At 43.1% G+C, this 18,139-nt stretch overlaps 1 protein-coding gene across 2 annotated transcripts in view; it reads right to left on the bottom strand.

Moving 5' to 3' along the window:
- Window positions 1-1,368: 1,368 nt before the first annotated feature.
- The window catches only part of PTPRQ (protein tyrosine phosphatase receptor type Q), a 109,197-nt gene continuing 92,426 nt past the window's right edge, over window positions 1,369-18,139 (bottom strand). For both annotated transcript variants that reach the window (XM_083463067.1, XM_083463066.1), the window contains 8 exons: window positions 17,442-17,532; window positions 13,326-13,402; window positions 10,625-10,759; window positions 10,374-10,499; window positions 8,236-8,384; window positions 7,290-7,425; window positions 5,570-5,693; window positions 1,369-4,011 (listed from right to left, as the gene is read on the bottom strand). In XM_083463067.1, the coding sequence (XP_083319193.1) occupies window positions 3,974-4,011; window positions 5,570-5,693; window positions 7,290-7,425; window positions 8,236-8,384; window positions 10,374-10,499; window positions 10,625-10,759; window positions 13,326-13,402; window positions 17,442-17,532 (876 nt within the window). In that variant the 3' untranslated portion in view covers window positions 1,369-3,973. The remainder of the gene's footprint in view (window positions 4,012-5,569; window positions 5,694-7,289; window positions 7,426-8,235; window positions 8,385-10,373; window positions 10,500-10,624; window positions 10,760-13,325; window positions 13,403-17,441; window positions 17,533-18,139) is intronic.

Genomic DNA, 18,139 nt, shown 5'->3' on the forward strand with positions numbered 1-18,139 from the left:
TAATCAAAGGGGGAGGGCTTACCTGTAGCCCTCCAGAGGTTTTTGGACTTCAGCTCTCATCAGCCCAATGACTATGGATGATGGAAGCTGTAGTCTAACAACACTGGAAGAACCCTAGGATAAGCACAACCTGCTTTATATTAAATAGATTTTGAAGTTGCCTAAGTTAATATGTTTCAAACATTTTTAAACAAATTGGCGTGGCTTGGCAGTTCCTCTAAGAATAAGACAGATACTCATATTCAAGAACTTGAGAGTATGAAACTAATGATCCCTGATCAGGAAAGCTGTGCATATGGCTACCAAGCGCAAATAAAACCATGCTCCACATGTGCAGAGCCCTCCCTAAGCAATTTGTCAAATATGTGAAAGTAGATTTATAATAAATGGAGAACACGTGTTTTGAATGAGTCAAATGAAACGGGAGCTGCACAAAAATGGCTTGCCAAGAATATGAACAGCTGTGAGTATCACCTCTTCCTTTTCTTCTGCATTAAAAAGCGCTGTTATTTCTTTAGCCTGGCAGGTGAATTTACTACAGAGTTTGTTCTCGCAAAAAGAAATGTTCTCAGCACATCCTCCTTGCCTGGTGCATCGTCCTGTTAAACCCTTTCCTATACCGAGACTCTGATTTTGGTTTTTATTTCTGAAGCATTTTAAATTGGGCATATGTACTTAGTGGGATTTCAAAACTGCCACTTTCATCAGATCAAAGATCTGTATGCCCTACCACAAACTGCTTTTCAGGGTCCTTACAGCTTCAAAGGTGTTTTTCCATGGAACATTGATTAGATTGATTGTATTTCTTTCTAGTCACATGAAATGCAAAACTGTTTATGAACAGTAGGTAAGAACAAAAAATAAGAACAGCAATAAACATAACAAAGGAACATCAAGCTTCAAAAAGCACAATTCCAAATTCTCATTTGTTAAAATATTGGCAATTTGTTAAAATATTCCTAAGAAAGTCCTGTAAGACTTTATGCAGAAGTGTGTTTAACTTGCAATTGGATTCAGACCGGTAGAGGAATAAACAACTATTCCATACAATCCATACAATCTGGGGGGGGGGGGTTAAAAAAGAACCCAAGCAATGTTGCATGAATTGGACCTTGTACCCTTCCTCTCCCAAAATAAGCTCTGAACTGCCTAGTTGTTTGATCTCAACTTCAGGCAAAACTCCCTTAAGCTGGTACCTTCCAGGTGTGTCAGACTACAGCATCATCGCTGACCATTGACTATGCTGGTTGGAGGTAATGGAATTTGCAGTCCAAATCATCTGGAAAGGAGCAGGGTGGGAAAGAATTTGACTCCATGCAGACTTTTCAAACGTAACTGAAAGAATTGTATATAGGAGACAACACGGTATTGAGAATTATATTGTATAATAAAATGTAAAACTTTATTTATTTATTTTACAGCATTAGAAAAGTATTAGGAATGTGAGACAGTGTTTGTTTTTTTAATCGCCAAGCATGTACAATTACCAAATTCATTGCAAAACAGAACAAGAAAACCAATAATCTCTGGTCGTCATTCCACGATGGGTTAAATAGCCCCGAGTGTCCCTGAAAAGCTACTGTGTGCCGAATAAAAGCTGAAAAATCTCCACAGTGTCAGAGGGGTGAGTTTTCAGCTGTTCAGGATCATAAGATAATATTTCAACTCCCATAAAACAAAGAGTCAAAACAGAAGAGCATACATTTAGGGAAATGTTATGATAATCCTGGAAGTCATCTTACTTCAATCAACCCCATCCTCTTAAGTCAACTGAGTTTATGGGATGGTAGCTTTCCCTCACAATCAACCACAAATAGGAGAGCAGATCTGCACACTGAATTATATACACCTGAGGCATACGAATGCTCTGCATCACATTTGGCTCATTTAGACATGTATTATCCTATAGTAATTTAGAGGTATGCGGAATGTGTCCAGAGCATTTCCTCAAAGGAAGGTTATAGGCCCTGATCCAAAGATGTGATCCATGCACAAAAGCAGGTTTCTTTAAACTTACCAGTTAACAAGAGAGCAAAGAAATATTAGACACACTTTCAAAATAAGTTGTCTGTTGCTTTCAATAGTGTATCATTTGGATGTATGTTAATCCACATCGGGACGAAAGTAAGCCTACCAATGAAAGGCATAGATTGGATTCATGCCCCATTTGCATGCAAGGATCCTGCTACATATGTGGAAGCCTGCTTTGGTGGATAGGTTGCCATTTTTGGATTTGGACTCCTGGCTTCAATTCTGAAATAATCTGCTCATGTGTACACTCATGGGACTGTATGTAGGTATATGGTGTAGATCAGTGATGGCCAAACTTGACCCTCCAGCTGTTTTGGGACTACAATTCCCATCATCCCTGACTACTGGTCCTGTTAGCTAGGGATGATGGGTGTTGTAGTCCCAAAACAGCTGGAGGGCCAAGTTTGGCCATCACTGGTGTAGATGCTTCAGAACTGTGCCCAAAAGTGGGCAGAGTGATGCACATTAAAGCCAGCTGAAATTAATGGGCATAAACCCACAAGTATCCGTATTGCAGGATTGTGGTCATTATGTTTTTTAAGGTGAGCATGGTAAAATATTTTATCTGTACACTTCTAATGGCAATATAGTGCAACTTTAGCATTCTTTTCCATATTATTTGCAAATGGATTCCCCTCCCCCCAGAAGCAAATAACTTGGAAATGCACTATATCCCACTACAGTTCAAGAAGTGGCTTTTACACTGGGTGAAAGCTCAAATATAATGTTGTGGCTGCTGAGACTAATATGGGAGAGAAATGTTTTGTTGCAGCTGGGGCAGAGGAAGGTGTCCGGTTGTGCTGTTGTATAACACATAAAAGCAGCAATGCAAGGTGATCAGGAAAGGTGGAAGGCCTGTCTTAGCTACCATATTGTTTCAACCAGATTCCCCTGAGAATCCCACACGAAGAGCACAAGGCCTTTGCTTGCTGTTGCTCACTAGCAAGTACAGATGGCATATACTCACCCTAATTTCTACCCACTGGTAGAGTTATCACCTAAGAATTTGTCTATCCTCCTTTTAAAGCCATCTGAGCTAGTAGCCACTGCCACATTTTGTGGCAGCAAAAATCAGTTTAACTATGATCTGTGTGAAGAAGTGCTTATTTTAATCTATTCTGCATCTCCTGCCAGTCACATTCACTGGATGTCCCCCAGGTTACAATGCATTATCACTGCACTGTGTATATCTTCACCCACATAACTGAGTGTTGGAAGCATGGAAATGTACAGCAGTGATGATGTTATATTATGAGTTATATTATTCTAGATGTTACTGAGAAGAGGAGAGAAAGGGACATGAAGCAGCAGCCACTCAAATGTCTCTTGTAATGCCTAGTTAGTCCCTAAATCACAAGGAAATTAGTGAGAGAAAGGGTTGTATTCAATGTAACACTAAGGCTAGGGTTCTGTAAGCAGAAGGATTTTTCTTGTGCGACATAACCTTCTTCTCCCCCTTTCTTCTTCCACCGTGTGCCCCCTAAATCTATTCTGGGACTTCCCCCAACCCTCCAGAACAGATTTGGGGATGCCATTGGGCACACATGGGAACGGGGGCTTCCATTGTGTTGATGGGAAGCTATGTGCTGGCTTCTGCAAGCATCATGATTTAGCTGGATACGGATCACAGCATACAGTTAAATGCTATCAATGGGACTTATTTGTGATTAGCCATTGCTGGATTGCACCCAATACATATAACAATTTTGCTATAACAACAGGACTAAACTCTGTACAAAAGTATCATTTAATAATTTAGAGTATTTATGAAGGCACATAAATAGAGTATAAACTATAACATTATTATTCTTACAAAAATTAATATTTGCTGTTAGTTCACTGTAAGAGGGGGGTTTGTTTTGGCCCCTGAATTATTGATTTTTAATTTTTTTCAAAACCCAACACAGTTGTTTCTCAAAACGTAAGGTTTTTATCTGTTTTTTTACATGGTGGTTTCTTCCCACTCTAATTCCACATCACCTAGAAAAGAAACAGACACAATAGTTGAAAGTTTTTGAAATTAATCTCAACCGGTCACACAAAATGGTTTAGAACAAATTAAGAATTAAATTATAAAAATATGTAGCTTCGACTGCTCCTGGTGCCACAAGCAAAGGGAAGGTAATGGAAATTTTCTGTTCTGCAATTTTCTGTTCTGCAATCACCATAGTGAAGCACAACTTGCTTATTGCTACTTTCCGTTTGTGTCACAGAGCCATCCTGCTTTACAGTGATGGGAGCTGGGGAAGATCCACTGGTGTAGCAAACATCAAATCCTATGCAGGCAAGATGGTGTAAGTGGTGGTGAGCTTTTTATTTTACCCTCTCGCTGACTGCAGGCCTAGGGCAGATGTAGTCCATTCCTGGGGTGTGCCCCATGTCAGGGAAATGAAGGGGCTTAAGAGGCAGTGTCTCTGCATCCCCCAACCACTGAAAAGCTGAGGATGATAGAGCTGGAAGAGCAGAGTGATCAGGAGGGGCAAAGCCATGGAGCACTTTGAAGGCATAGATGAGGAGTTTCTGCTGAAGCCAGTATGGGGGGAAAAGAAGAGGGCTGGGTGTTCATCAGTATGCAGATGATACCCAGCTCTACCTCTCTTTTAAATCAGAACTAGTGAAGGCAATGTACTGTGTGAGTGTCTGGAGGCGGTTGGAGGATGGATGGCGGCTAACGGATTGAGGTTGAATCATGACAAGACAGACAGGGTGGGCAGGTGTGGGGGACCTCTGGTCCTGAATGGGATAACACTGCCCCTGAAGGACCAGGTGTGCAGCCTGGGAGTCATTTTGGGCTCACAGCTGTCCATGGAGGCGTAGGTCAATACTTGGCACGGTACAGTGGATGCTCAGGTTGCGAACGTCTGCGCATGCGTGGGTTGCGATTCAGTGCTTCTGTGCATGCGCAAAGTGTGATTTAGCACTTCTGTGCATGCACGACTGCCAATACCCGGAAGTAACCCATTCCGGAACTTCTGGGTTTCGGCAGTCCGTAACCCAAAAAAAGGCAACCTGAAGCATCTGTATCCCAAGGTATGACTGTACTGAATATGAAGAGCAAAGAGAAGTCAAAGGTAAAGCAAAGATTTCATGCATATTCATTAAGGTAGACAGTGACATTGTTGATGGGTGTGGAAGGTATGTGAGAAGAGGAGGGCTTAGTAGGAAAGATGAGAAGTGCAGTCTTTTGTTTTCATTTTTTTGAGATGACAAACATCCAAGTGGAAACACCAGACAGACAAATGGAAATGCAGAATTGTGTGGAGGGTGGAAGTTCTGCAGTAAAGAGACAGAGCTGGATGTCACTGGCATACTGATCATAATGAAATCCACGGGATTTAATGAGTTCATCCAGTGACAGCTTGTAGACAGAGAAAACTAATTGGGTTCCCCCCCCCCAAAAGGGCAGAAAACCATAAAAACAAATAAATCCCTGAAATCAAATAATGTTTCTCCATGCATGCTACTTCAATATGGCCAAACACTTGCACATGGCAACCTAAAATAGCCCCCTCTTTTGGTACAGTGTATATTTGTTTACCTTCCATGGCATCAAAAGAGTCCATCTTTTGCAGTACTGAGTAATTAACAAAACACACAGGCTGACTGCTCCTCTTGATTGTCAATAAATCCAAAACGCACTGGTGCAAAAATATGTACTGTGCCTGCAAGGTTTGAAAATTAAAGGTTTCTCAGTTTAGCTTATTTATGCATGAAGAACTTGCTTCTAATGGGAAAATGTTTTGAAGTTATTTTGGAATTTATACAAAGAGCACTTCTAGAACAAAGAACATTGTTACAGTGAATTCATGTTTTCCCAGACTCCAAGAGGTTATCTGAATAATATTTGGGAAAGTGGGCTTCCAGGAAAATCAGGAAATTTATAGGTAAGCATCATTTGTAGGGTTGTCCTCCCAAAAGTTACAACTGTGGAAGAAAACATCTCAAAATTATAATCCCAAGAAAAAGGTCAAGGTAAGACCTGCTTTGCTGCCACCAGGTAGAATCGGTTTGGGGACATCCTTTGCTTGCAGGAGATGCTGCAAGGAGCTTGGCCCTGACTCCTGACCTAAGGAGAAGATGATATTCCACAGGCTATTAAAATGCTCTTTGGGAGCCCAGGGAGAATTGACACATATTTTGATGCATCATTGTATATGCCAGGGATGCAGAACCTGTAGCCATCAAGATGTTGTTGGACTACAGCTCCCATCATCCCTGACCATTGGGCAATTGACTTCTGACAAGCACACAGAGTGCAAACACAACTGAGTGTATGGGGGGGGGGCTCGTTTGATTTCACTGCATGCAGGTGGTATAGTGACAATAAAGGTTTGTTTATTTATTTATTTTTTTATGGTGGTTGGAGATGATGTGGGCCAGAGTCCAACAACATCTGTTGGACTCAAGGGCTCTCCATTCCTGGTGCATGTACTCAGCTAAGTTCCAGCTGGCTCTCTGTTGCAACATTGTAGATGAAATCCAACTCATCACTATACAGTATATTTTAGCTTGCCCTTTTTTACATTTCTCTTGGTGGGTGACAAAATGTTTCTCTGTCTCTGTCTCATTCTCTCTCTCTCTCTCTCTCTCTCTCTCTCTCTCTCTCTCTCTCACACACACACACACACACTCAAAGCATCATTCTACCAGCTTAACAGTTTATAAGTATCCAAAGATTCACTTAGAAGCCATTTACAGGATGAGAAGGAAAGCAATGCTGATTTTAAATTATTATAATTATTGTTGTTGTTATTGTTATTATTGGTGCTTTTTCTGGGGGGATGCAGGGGTGCTCATACCCCTAAACATTTTGTGAATCTAAGTTTGGCCTCATTGAGGGGCAGTATTTCAATATGAGTAGGAAAATGAGAGTACCCCAAACATTTTTTTAGAACAAAAGCACTGGTTATTACCATTAATATTTTGGAAACTGCACACTCACCCTTTTCTGTACTGCATCAGACTTTTAGGAACGGATATGAGAAGAAGCACAAAGGAGGATTGCATCTGTTTCTTGCTATGTGCATCAACAGAACTGTGCATGATACTGCAGACTCTAAACCCAACCACCCCAATAAAGCCTTTTCCCCAGAATGCTGCTTTCTATGTGTTGGAGTTTTTATTTTTTTCACGCAGCAGCAATTTATCATTTGAGCCATCATCTGCAGTCTAAAGAGCTCCAGTCCAAGGGAGCAGGCTTGCGATCTCAGCTGCTATTTGTGACAAGTAGGCCATAGCATAGATTCTGAGCATCTTACCAGATTTTGTACCATACACATCCTTTCACTTCTCAGCTCAGCTACAAGACCATAGATATCCACAAAATCATGGTCATTTATATGCTGTGTTAAATGGTCCAGGGCGATATAAACTCCCGTTCTTCCAACTCCAGCACTATAAGGAACAAGTCAAGACTGAAGTATTTTCACATGAATGTCTAAAATCTCTAATGGAAAATCACAGTTGCAATAAAAAGTAGATTACAGTTTTGACTAAATATAGACAATGATTCTTTATTTTTAGGTGTACTTATGTCGGTGAAACCAAACAAGGTGCCCCGGAATCTTTTATTGACTAAGCATTATTGCATTCCCAGATTGGTACTATGGTATCCAATCAAAACAGAAGGAAGTTGCTGGCCTGGATTCACTCCTAATAGGGGTAAGAGGGTAAGTGCCGAAGGCTTTTTACTGCAATTGTCATTGGTCTCACAGTCATTCCTAGCTCCATGCTGTTCTCCAACTGATGGCTCTCATTCATAGATATCTGCTGTGCTACATGAAGTAGGTTCCTCCAGACACTTCATTGGTGTTGAGATATGGATTGCATGTTGCATGTTTTTCTTTTCTCTCCCCCACCCTCCCGTTATAGCCGTAAAAGCAACATGCCTAGTGTCTGCCATATCTAGAAAGAATATGCAATGCCCCTAACTTAGCTTCATAGTCTAACTATCAAAAGTGTTCACTAGGCCGCAACTTTTTTATTATTGACTTATCACTTGCTTTGTTTACAGGCATGACACAGGTTTTCATTTTATGTACTGAATATTTTGTTTCCTGCTTATTTTTATGTATATGCCCTTAAGAATGCTATTTGTTACTGTACACATGTATGCTATATTATGTGGGGGTTGGGGTTAGGAGGAATTAGATGAAAAATATATAAAATCCCTTACATTTTTTACAAAGGAAAATAATTTATTACCTGCAGTGAACAACTATGGGTGTGCTATCATGTGCTCGGCTAGCACGGATCAGCTTTACAAAATGGACTAATGATGCAGTCGTTTCAGGTACTCCATGTTCAGGCCAGGCTGTGAAGTTACACTGACGTACCATCATACAATCCCCATGCTTCCAGATACAAACAGAAAGAAGCAAGGTTTTATTTCAGAATGGCAAACACTTTCAACTGCAGCTTGAGAGGCAGTGGCGTAGCGTGGGTTGTCAGCACCCGGGGCAAGGCAAGTAATTTGCGCCCCCTAACCCGTGGATTTGCGCCCCCTAACCCTAACCCCCAGATGTTGCGCCCAGTACAGCCGCCCCCCCTGCACCCCCCACGCTACGCCACTGCTAAGGGGACAAGGAACACGCGTGGGGTGGGTGGAGAAGGATGTGGCTAATAATGCAGGAGGGGGGTCTAAGGGGAAAAGGAGCTCGCATGGGGTGGGTGGAGAAGGAGCTTTTTGGAGAGCTGAGCGGGGAGGGGGGAGGAAAAGAGCACTGTTGCTTTAAAGGAGCCAACCGGACAGCAGCCACTTACAGCAGTGTAAGCAGCTCCTTTCCACTCCCGCTTTGCTCCTTCTCTCCCTCTTTGCTGCTTTACACAGCTAATGGTGAATCCCCTGCAACCCAAGTCCTGCTCAGCGGATCAGCTGAGACGCTGGGAGAATTGTAATTTCCCCCTTTCCCTCATCCCGTGCCCTCCTGTCCCCAGCAGCCTTTTAAAAAACCTTTTTACTGGTTTTCACTGCGCTCGTGGCTCAGAGCCCTCCTGTGCCCTGCCGTCCCTCTGCAGCCTCATTGCGCCGTTTAGAGAGCGCACGGACCTTTGCTAGCTGAGGCTGCAGCAGCTGTTGCTGGCTACGCAGCGCTTTTTCCGGCTCGCTATGGCTCCCGTCTGTCCCTCCTCGCGTGTAAGCGGCTGCTGCCCGCTTTGCTGGCATGGCTCTCCTTCCCTCCCTCCTCCTCAGCTCCACCCCCTCCTCCTGGCTGTAAAGCAAGCATGAGTGCATTCGCTCTGTAACACGCACAGGCATTTTTCCTTCCTTTCTAGGAGCAAAAAAGTGTGTGTTTTGGAGCGAAAATTACGGTAATTCGCAGCAAGCAATTAGCAGGCTCGCTCCACCTCCTCCTCCTCCCGGCTTTGCTGCTGCTGCTGCTGCTGCTGCTGCTGCTGCGCGGCTCTTTTCCTCCACCGATGGCGCGCTGCGCCTTGGAGAGGTTCCCGCTTCCTCGAGGGGGGCCGGCCAAACGCGCCCCCCAAAATGTTGCGCCCGGTGCGGCCGGCACCCCTGGCACCCCCGACGCTACGCCACTGTTGAGAGGCCACACATAACTGGGCTAAATTCAAGTAAGATTTTGTTTATGAGACCCTACTAACTAAGCCCTCCCGCCTACGAACCCTGATCTTGACTGGATTATCTTATCTGACAAACACAATTAAGCATTGATAATGCAAAGAACAAAAATCAACCATCCTAAAAAGTAATAGACTCGGTTGGAAGACCAACATTGTAGGTGTTTGTTCTGCCTCTGACAGAAGGTAAAAGTAAAGGGACCCCTGACTATTAGGTCCAGTCATGGACGACTCTGGGGTTGCGATGCTCATCTTGCTTTACTGGCCAAGCTTCCGGGTCATGTGGCCAGCAGGACTAAGCCGCTTCTGGCGAACCAGAGCAGCGCACGGAAATGCTGTTTACCTTCCCATCGGAGCCAAGCTGTTCGAGTACCAAGGTACCACTGTACAGTGGTACCTCGGGTTACATACGCTTCAGGTTACATACGCTTCAGGTTACAGACTCCGTTAACCCAGAAATAGTGCTTCAGGTTAAGAACAGAAATCGTGCTCTGGCGGCGCGATAACAGCAAGAGGCCCCATTAGCTAAAGTGGTGCTTCAGGTTAAGAACAGTTTCAGGTTAAGAACGGACCTCCGGAACGAATTAAGTACTTAACACGAGGTACCACTGTATTTGGAAGCATAACATTCAATATAGTGTATTCATAATGGAATAATAAATATTATGGATAGCTTGATATGTTTTGAATTAAAATCAGAAGTGTAAGCAGCATGGTTTTCACAGAAACGGTAACAACTTTTTAAAAAAATCACCAGACCTTACCCTTTCAATCTTTAAATCCCTGATGGTCCAGTCTATTTGAACGTCTTCTACTAATTTGGTAATCACTATATCTCCAAACACAGTCACTGGTATGTTGTCTTCAGGCCAGTATTGATGACATCTTATCTGCAATCAGTATGGAATAAAGTGGCTTATTTTGGGGAGGGGGAAAATAACAACATGAAGGCTTTTTGAAAGGGTAACTGGCAGTTACCAAATGTATTTCTTAAGTTCATATATTGGTAACTTACCCGTCCTTTTTCAAAACACTGAGTAAGCATAACAAGGGTTTTTGCTCTTGTTTCCCATACCATTCTCCAGAAATCCCCCACTGTGCCTGGTAATGGTCCTTGAGTAGCAATGAATTCATTTGGACATAAATAGCCCTAAAGAAAAGATGAACCATAGCAAATGCTTATAAAGAAAAAGAGCAAAAAAGGTGCATTCAGCAAGCCATCTCATTTGCAGCCTATGACTATATTAAGAGAAATGCACATATTATGGCAGGAGGTCCTTCAGCAACTCAGTGCATTCCCATGGGTGTTCAGAAGGAACCAGCCTCTACATTTTGGAACTAGAGAGAAAGATGTAGGAATCTTTTACTGAGCCTATGAACTCTTAAAAACATTGTATGTCGGGGTATTTATTTATTACAATTCTAAACATCTCATCCTCTCAAAAGAGCCCAGCACAGTTTACATCATGGTCAACTGAACTACAATAATTAAAATATTTAAAACAGAGTATCAAAAAAATCCCACATCACAAAACAGATGGCACCATCCGAGGCACCATCCTCCAAAGGCCTGAATGAACAAATTGTCTTTTGTTGACACCAAAATGTTAGCAGCAAGGACACTCATAGTTCCGTGAGAGAGAATTCCACAATTGGGGAGCTAGGCCTTGTCTTGCATCACCACCCAACAGATGACACACACCTTTGAGGCCACAAGCAAAGCCTCCCTGTCACATCAAGCTGGCAGGTATTGGAACATAGGATGCTGCCTTATATCGAGTCAGATGATTGGTCCATCCAGCTCAGTCACTGACTGGCTGCAGCTCACCAGTCTTTCAGCCAGGGTTCTTGCCCAGTTCTACCTAGAGATGCCAGGGACTTAGGAATTTTGCATCTTTATCACTGCAGAGATCCTCCTTTAAGTACTTGGGCCCCAAGGTATTCAGGGCTTGATGCACTGGGAGCCAGTAGAAAAGCTGTGAGAATTGGTGATATATTATTCCATTTTGCTACCCTGCTTAACAGCCAGGCAGCTGCATTATGCACTTGCCCAACATAGAGCGCATTGTAATAGTCCAATTGTCAGGTTACTAGGGCATGGTTTCCAGAAGCCAATCTATTCCAGTCCAGCAACAGTTGGCCAATGACTCAGCACTGGGGACAGGCTTTCCTCACTACTGAGGAAATCTAGGCCTCCTGAGACAGGATGAGACTGAGGAGTATACCCAAGCTAGAGACCTTTTGCTGTAGAGGGAGTCCACAGGCTGTCTCCCTAATGGGAACCACCTACGAATAGCATCTCAACATTAATGGGATTCAATTCCCATTAATTCAAAGTATTGGTGCTGACCTTTAAGGCCCTAAATGGCCTCGGCCCTGTATACCTGAAGGAGCGTCTCCACCCCCAGCGTTCTGCCCGGACACTGGGGTCCAGCACCGAGGGCCTTCTGGCGGTTCCCTCACTGCGAAAAGTGAGGTTGCAGGGAACCAGGCAGAGGGTCTTCTCGGTAGTGGAGCCCACCCTGTGGAACACCCTCCCAGCAGATGTCAAGGAAATAAGCAACTATCTGACTTTTAAAAGACATCTGAAGGCAGCCCTGTTTAGGGAAGTTTTTCATGTTTAATGCTGTATTGTGTTTTTAACATTCAGTTGGGAGCTGCCCAGAGTGGCTGGGGAAACCCAGCCAGATGAGCAGGGTATAAATATTATTATTATTATTATTATTATTATTATTATTATTATTATTATTAAGTATCAGTTTATTAGCCTTCCTGCATCCCATCATTGCTTTCAGACACTGGTCACAGTACATGTGCAGCCCCTCCTGATTCATATGAAGCAATAGCACTGGATGGCATCAGCGCTCTCATGTGCAGAAACATACACACACAGAGAGGGATGACAGAGTGGTAGAGAAAGTCCTCACTCTGCAGAAATCTTTATATCGATCTTCCTCATGGATTTTGTTATGTAGTGTAGTTTCACCCTGGGCCAACAGGGGGATACTGTATATAGTTTTCACTCAGGTCTGTAGATAGTTTTCACTCAGGTCCGCGCCAGTTATTTTAGGCGGGAACTCTGGGCTGTTGTGGTTACAATGTTGACAGCCGGCTGCCTATAAATACAGGCCGGCTGAGCTGTTCGCGTCAGTTCTATTCCAGCTTACCATAATAAAGAGCTACTTGAAGAAATCGCTGTGCCGGCTGCTATGTCAACCCACGACTTAACAGATTTGATATATAATCAGAGATACATTTGGTATATACTGCATTACAAATGGAGGCTGGTACTGTTTTGCTAATGCCTTAGTTTTGCTGCTGCTTTTCTGTAAAACTGTAAGAAATCGGCCCTCTTGGATCTGGCTGAGGGTTCATTTAGCCCAGAGCCTGCTTCCAGCAGCAGCTTTACCAGTTGAGAGAGCACATAACAAACGTAACATTTTGCACCCCTAAGTTACAGAATCTCACCTCATTCTTGCAGGAGAGAGGATTAACATAGCTTTTCCTTGCCACCTGTTCTGTGTATAATGTATCAGGTGACTAATAAACAGCTGTGAATTATTTGACCTGTATTTAGATTTTTATTTGACTTCTGAGCATAATTCCATAAAGAACTAATCATTTTCTGCATAAAATATATTTGTTTCAAACCACACACACACACACACTAAAAATAGGAAGAATGTGATAACAATTACAAATGATCCCAAACTTACAGACACATAACTAGCATTGATGTAATCTGATCCAGGTATGCTAGCATCAGGCATCAGCTTCACTCTGTTGTTGTTATCTGTACAACAAAAATAAAGTCAATGAAACGAAATATGCTTGTTTCTTCTATTTGTTTCAAACCACTTGACCTATATGTCTATACTCGTATTTACATATGTTATAGTGTTGATTTTTAAAGGGGTACAGAAATACCGTAAGGGTCCTAATATGACACTAAAAAGAGTATAAACCTGGAGTAAAATAATTCTGCACTTCTTTGTTATAATTGCCGCCTTTGTGTCCAGAAAGTTCTTGGAGTTTACGTACCTATTGACAGATAATACTGTTAGCAGGATGCCTATATTCACTTACCGTATCTTCTGCCTCTGTGAAAATGTAGTAAGGGGGGGGGGAGGAATTAAAGTTTTGAGCAGTTCTTTACAGTATTTGTCATTTCTGCATAGCCATGATGTCATAAGAACTCCAAATATGGTTCTTCCTCACTCCTGAATGTGTAAACATAATGCCCATTTCTAGTCTTATGTAGTACAAATAAAAGTATGCTAGAATATATTTCAAAACTTAGGGTTCACTCTGACTTCTGCTTGTCTGGTCGCTTTACCCCATCTTTACCACTGAATCGGAGCAAATGTCCACCGGGTTTTCTGCAGACTGACATTCTGTGAACTGACATCTGATTCAGCACTAAAGCGCAGGTTTCCCCAGGGAAAGCAGTGGGGCAAACAGAAGTAAATCCAACTGAATTCAGTGGTGCTTGCTCTAAGGTAAGTGTGGTTAGCACAGGGCCGGATTTGGGTCTGATGAACCCCTAAGCCAGTGTTTCCCAACCTTTTTTGGGCAAAGGCACACTTGTTTCATGAAAAAAATCTCGAGGCACACCACCATTACAGCCCCGTGACGTCAGCGTGCAGCGTCATACCGGGAGGGACATGAATTGCTAGCAAATTACATAATCACCTCCTTGAGGGCTGGCTCATCTTCTCCGAAGGCAGAACCCCATTAATTAACAGCACAGACTCACACCATAGCCAAGACGAAAACCTCAGTCATGCACATGTGGGGGCTAAATGAGGACGAAGACCGGGCAGAGAGCAGGGTTCAAATCACCCCACCTGGCCAGGACAATCCCTGGGTGCTCCCTTGGGCCACTCGCCTGACCCACCTCGCAGGGCTGTTGTTGCGAGGATAACACGGGGAGAACCACGCGCGCCCCCGGGAGCTCCTTGGAGGAGAAAGCGGGCGATGAATGCAATGCACGAAATATATGAGAGGCGACCAGGTTTTGCAGGTGAGGGGCCCCCGCCAGCCTCCGCTTCCAACACCCGGCGCAACGACGCCAAAGTTTCCCCCCGGGCTCGGCTCGGGGAGCAGCACTGCTCCCCCCCCGGCTCCCCTTCGCCCTCCCGGCTCTCTCTGCCGCCCACTGGGGACCCCCCTCACCTGCCAAGTCCGGAGCGCCGGTGGAAGTTGCATGCATGCATGCAGGGCGCCGCGTTGCCATTGCATTGCACTGCACTCCATGCAACGCCTGCACGCATGCATTGCCTTGCACGCCCGCCAAGGGGTCTCCCCGTGGCCCGATGCGTCCCCTCCGGCGCGGATGCAGCATTGCAAAACTAAAACCCCCCCCGACGCAGCCCTACCTGGGGGGCAGCCTCCGCCTCCGCCGCTCCGCCTCCGCGGGGATCCCCGGGCTCCATCCTGCCGCCCGATCTCCACGGGGGCGCAGGCAGGCTGCGCGGGGTCTGCGCGGAAGAGCCCCTGCCCGCCCGGCCGCCGCCGCTGCGCTCATTCCATGGCCGGGAGAAGAGCGCTTCAAACAAAATGCCCGGCCCGCCAGGCCATGCTGGGAAACGTAGTTCGCGCACCCCGTGCGGGCGCGGAGCCCAAGGGCGAGGGGACTACGGATCCCGGCAGCCCCCGCGCCGGGGACGGAGGGGGAGAGGCCGGGTGCAGGGATGGAGGGACGGGTGGGCGAGCGAGTGAGTGAGTGGCAGCCGCCAAGCCTTGGCCGAGAGCCAGGAAGGGCCTCCCCGGAGGAGGAGGAGGAGGGAGGCGCAGAGCGGGAGGGAGGGAGGGAACCCCAGGGGTCATCTAGTGACGGCGCCCCAATCGAAAATTTGACTTTAAAAAAAAATCTTTCGAATTTTTTAATTTTCCCCGCGGCACACCAGGCAACATCTCGCGGCACACTAGTGTGCCGCGGAACAGTGGTTGGGAAACACTGCCCTAAGCTGCTGAAGGTAATGGGGCCCTTTATATGTCCAGCTGTCCTTTGTCAACAACAAATTGTTGCTGTTTTTTGTGTTGAATACATGCTATATGGTAATTTATGGACCTAATAGGTATCTAAAGAGGCTAGCCAAAGAAGCACAGATAAAATCCACAGGTAACAGAGGAATTCACTTATTTCTGTGTAAGATGAACAATAATGAAGGATGTGTTCTATTGCTTTTAAAATTCAGAATAGGAAACAGTTTAAGGCTGAAATGCTAACCCAGTGCCGGATTTAAGTATAAGCTAAGCAAGCTATAGCTTTTGGGGACCCCCAAAAAAATAAAGGAAAAAAACTGGATGTACATTTCCAAAATATAAGATAAAAACGAATAAAAAAACCCTACATACAGCAACAGTGTTTTCTGTTGTGTAGGCTCCCATGATGTAAATAATTTGTTATGTGCAAATGGCTTTGTCAAAATGGGGGGAAATGACTGCCCATTTCTTACCACCCAAAATCTTTATTTCAAAAGTAAAAGTAAATTTAAAACTCCTTTCCTACTGCCTCCCCCCTGGAGGTTTCCTTGATTTATAGCAAAACTGTCCCTCCCTGATGCCTGAAACGAGATAGGATGACTAGTTTATACTGAACTGTGAAATCAAGGTGGTGAAAGTGGCTACAATCCTAACCCCATTTACTTGAGAGTAAGCCCCACTAAATTCAGTAGGATTTACTTTGGAGTAGACATGGTTAGGTTTGCAGCCATGGATGCCTTTGTGATGGGTAATTAATCAGTTCATTAATTTTTTTGTCTTTAAGCTGTCACAAGGCTCTTTGTTGTTTTTGCTGCATAAAAGACTAATACTGCTACCCTTCTGGAAATTCATTAACTTTGAAAGGAAACATGCAGGGGATGTAGATATCTTGTAAACATCTGTTGATGGCTGAGATGCACGTTAAAAATATGCATATATTTGCCTTGCTGGACAATGATATAAACACACACACATGTGAAAATGAACATTGGAATGGACTGAGGGATGTTTGTACGTGCCCAGCCCTAAACCATTTTGACTGCGGATTTTATTTCTATGAACCACTTTAGTATTCTCTAAATGAAAAGTGGATTTAAAATGATTTTAATAAAATAATTAAAATAAGGTAAAAAAATAAAACTTCTCAAACAGATAACAGGAACAGCTGTTCTAAAAAGTTAATAGCACAGAATGTGGTTACATTAACAGAGGAATGCCTTGCCCCCGTCTCACATCACAGCTAATGCTTAAAATAATAGTGGCATTTCTGTCTTATTAACTGAAAAATGAAGCAGTGTTGACTACAGAGAGACAGACCCCTGTCTCCTATGATAAAAATCTATCCTCAACTTATAAGTTACCATATATTCACTCTGATCTTTCGGAAAACTCTTACACAGCACATTTACAAGTATCTTAAGAAAGCATCACCATATTTAAAGGGAAACTGCCAACAGGTGGATTTTACCTTTTTATTTACAAAAAAAAATATTTTTCACTAAGCATAAAATAAAGATGTTGATACCACTTTGATTATGGTACAAAGCTAAGAAACTATTTGAGACTATAAAAATACCAGCACCTCCAGTTTAATGGCTGTGAGTGAAAGCAAAAACTTAATTATAAATAATCTTTACTTTAGAAAAACCCCACAAAACTCTCAAGTCTGTAATAAGAAATTATCATGTGGTAAACACACTTCTTCCCAAACATCACAGTGAAAAATAATAATAATAATAATAATAATAATAATAATAATAATAATAATAATAATAATAATAATAAAAGTTTAAGATGCATTTTAGCTAGTGGAGAGAAAGAATGATTTGTAAAACACAACATACATGGCTTGATGTTGGGAAAACGGTTTTTAGACCTGTTCCAAGGAAGATCAGCATCAGCTGAGGCAAGATCTGGAAGAAACTTGGGAAGTTCCTATAAAGCAACATATATGTTAGAATGTCTTTGGGGTTGCTTTGCAGATCAGCAATGCAAATATAATATGAAATTTGTTCACTGAGTGGCATATACAAGATTATGTTTATAGATGCATAATACAATCTTAAAATGAAGTTCCTAAACTCTAACAAGTCTATTTGTCTTTGCCCACCAAAATAAGTTAATATACCCGAAGAAATGTTTTTGTTTTTGCAAGGTACAAAAGGGAGAAAATAGATCCTTTATTTATTTATTTATTAGAAAGTCTCAGATAGAAAAATTGAACTTATTAAAGTTATGTCATCCAAAGTGAAAATTGACTTTTTTTAAAAAAAAAATTAAAATATTTTGATGCATTTTAGCATTTGTATATATAAAATAAATGTGGCAATGATACCAAAATAGAATTCAGGTGAACCATTCCAGTATGAGGAAAGATTTGGAGGGGTTGAGGTATACTGAATTTCTAAGGACAGCTGGTAACATTACAGAAGCCTTTCACCTCACTGTCAACCCTTGTTACAACAGCAGTTTCAGATGCTAAACTACAGAACAGACTGTCAGTTCATATAATCTAAGCTTATATGAACTTTCACCTTGGAAG

The sequence above is a fragment of the Podarcis liolepis genome, assembly GCF_965112155.1.
Source record: "Podarcis liolepis genome assembly, chromosome: 10".
Taxonomy (NCBI): Eukaryota; Metazoa; Chordata; class Lepidosauria; order Squamata; family Lacertidae; genus Podarcis; species Podarcis liolepis.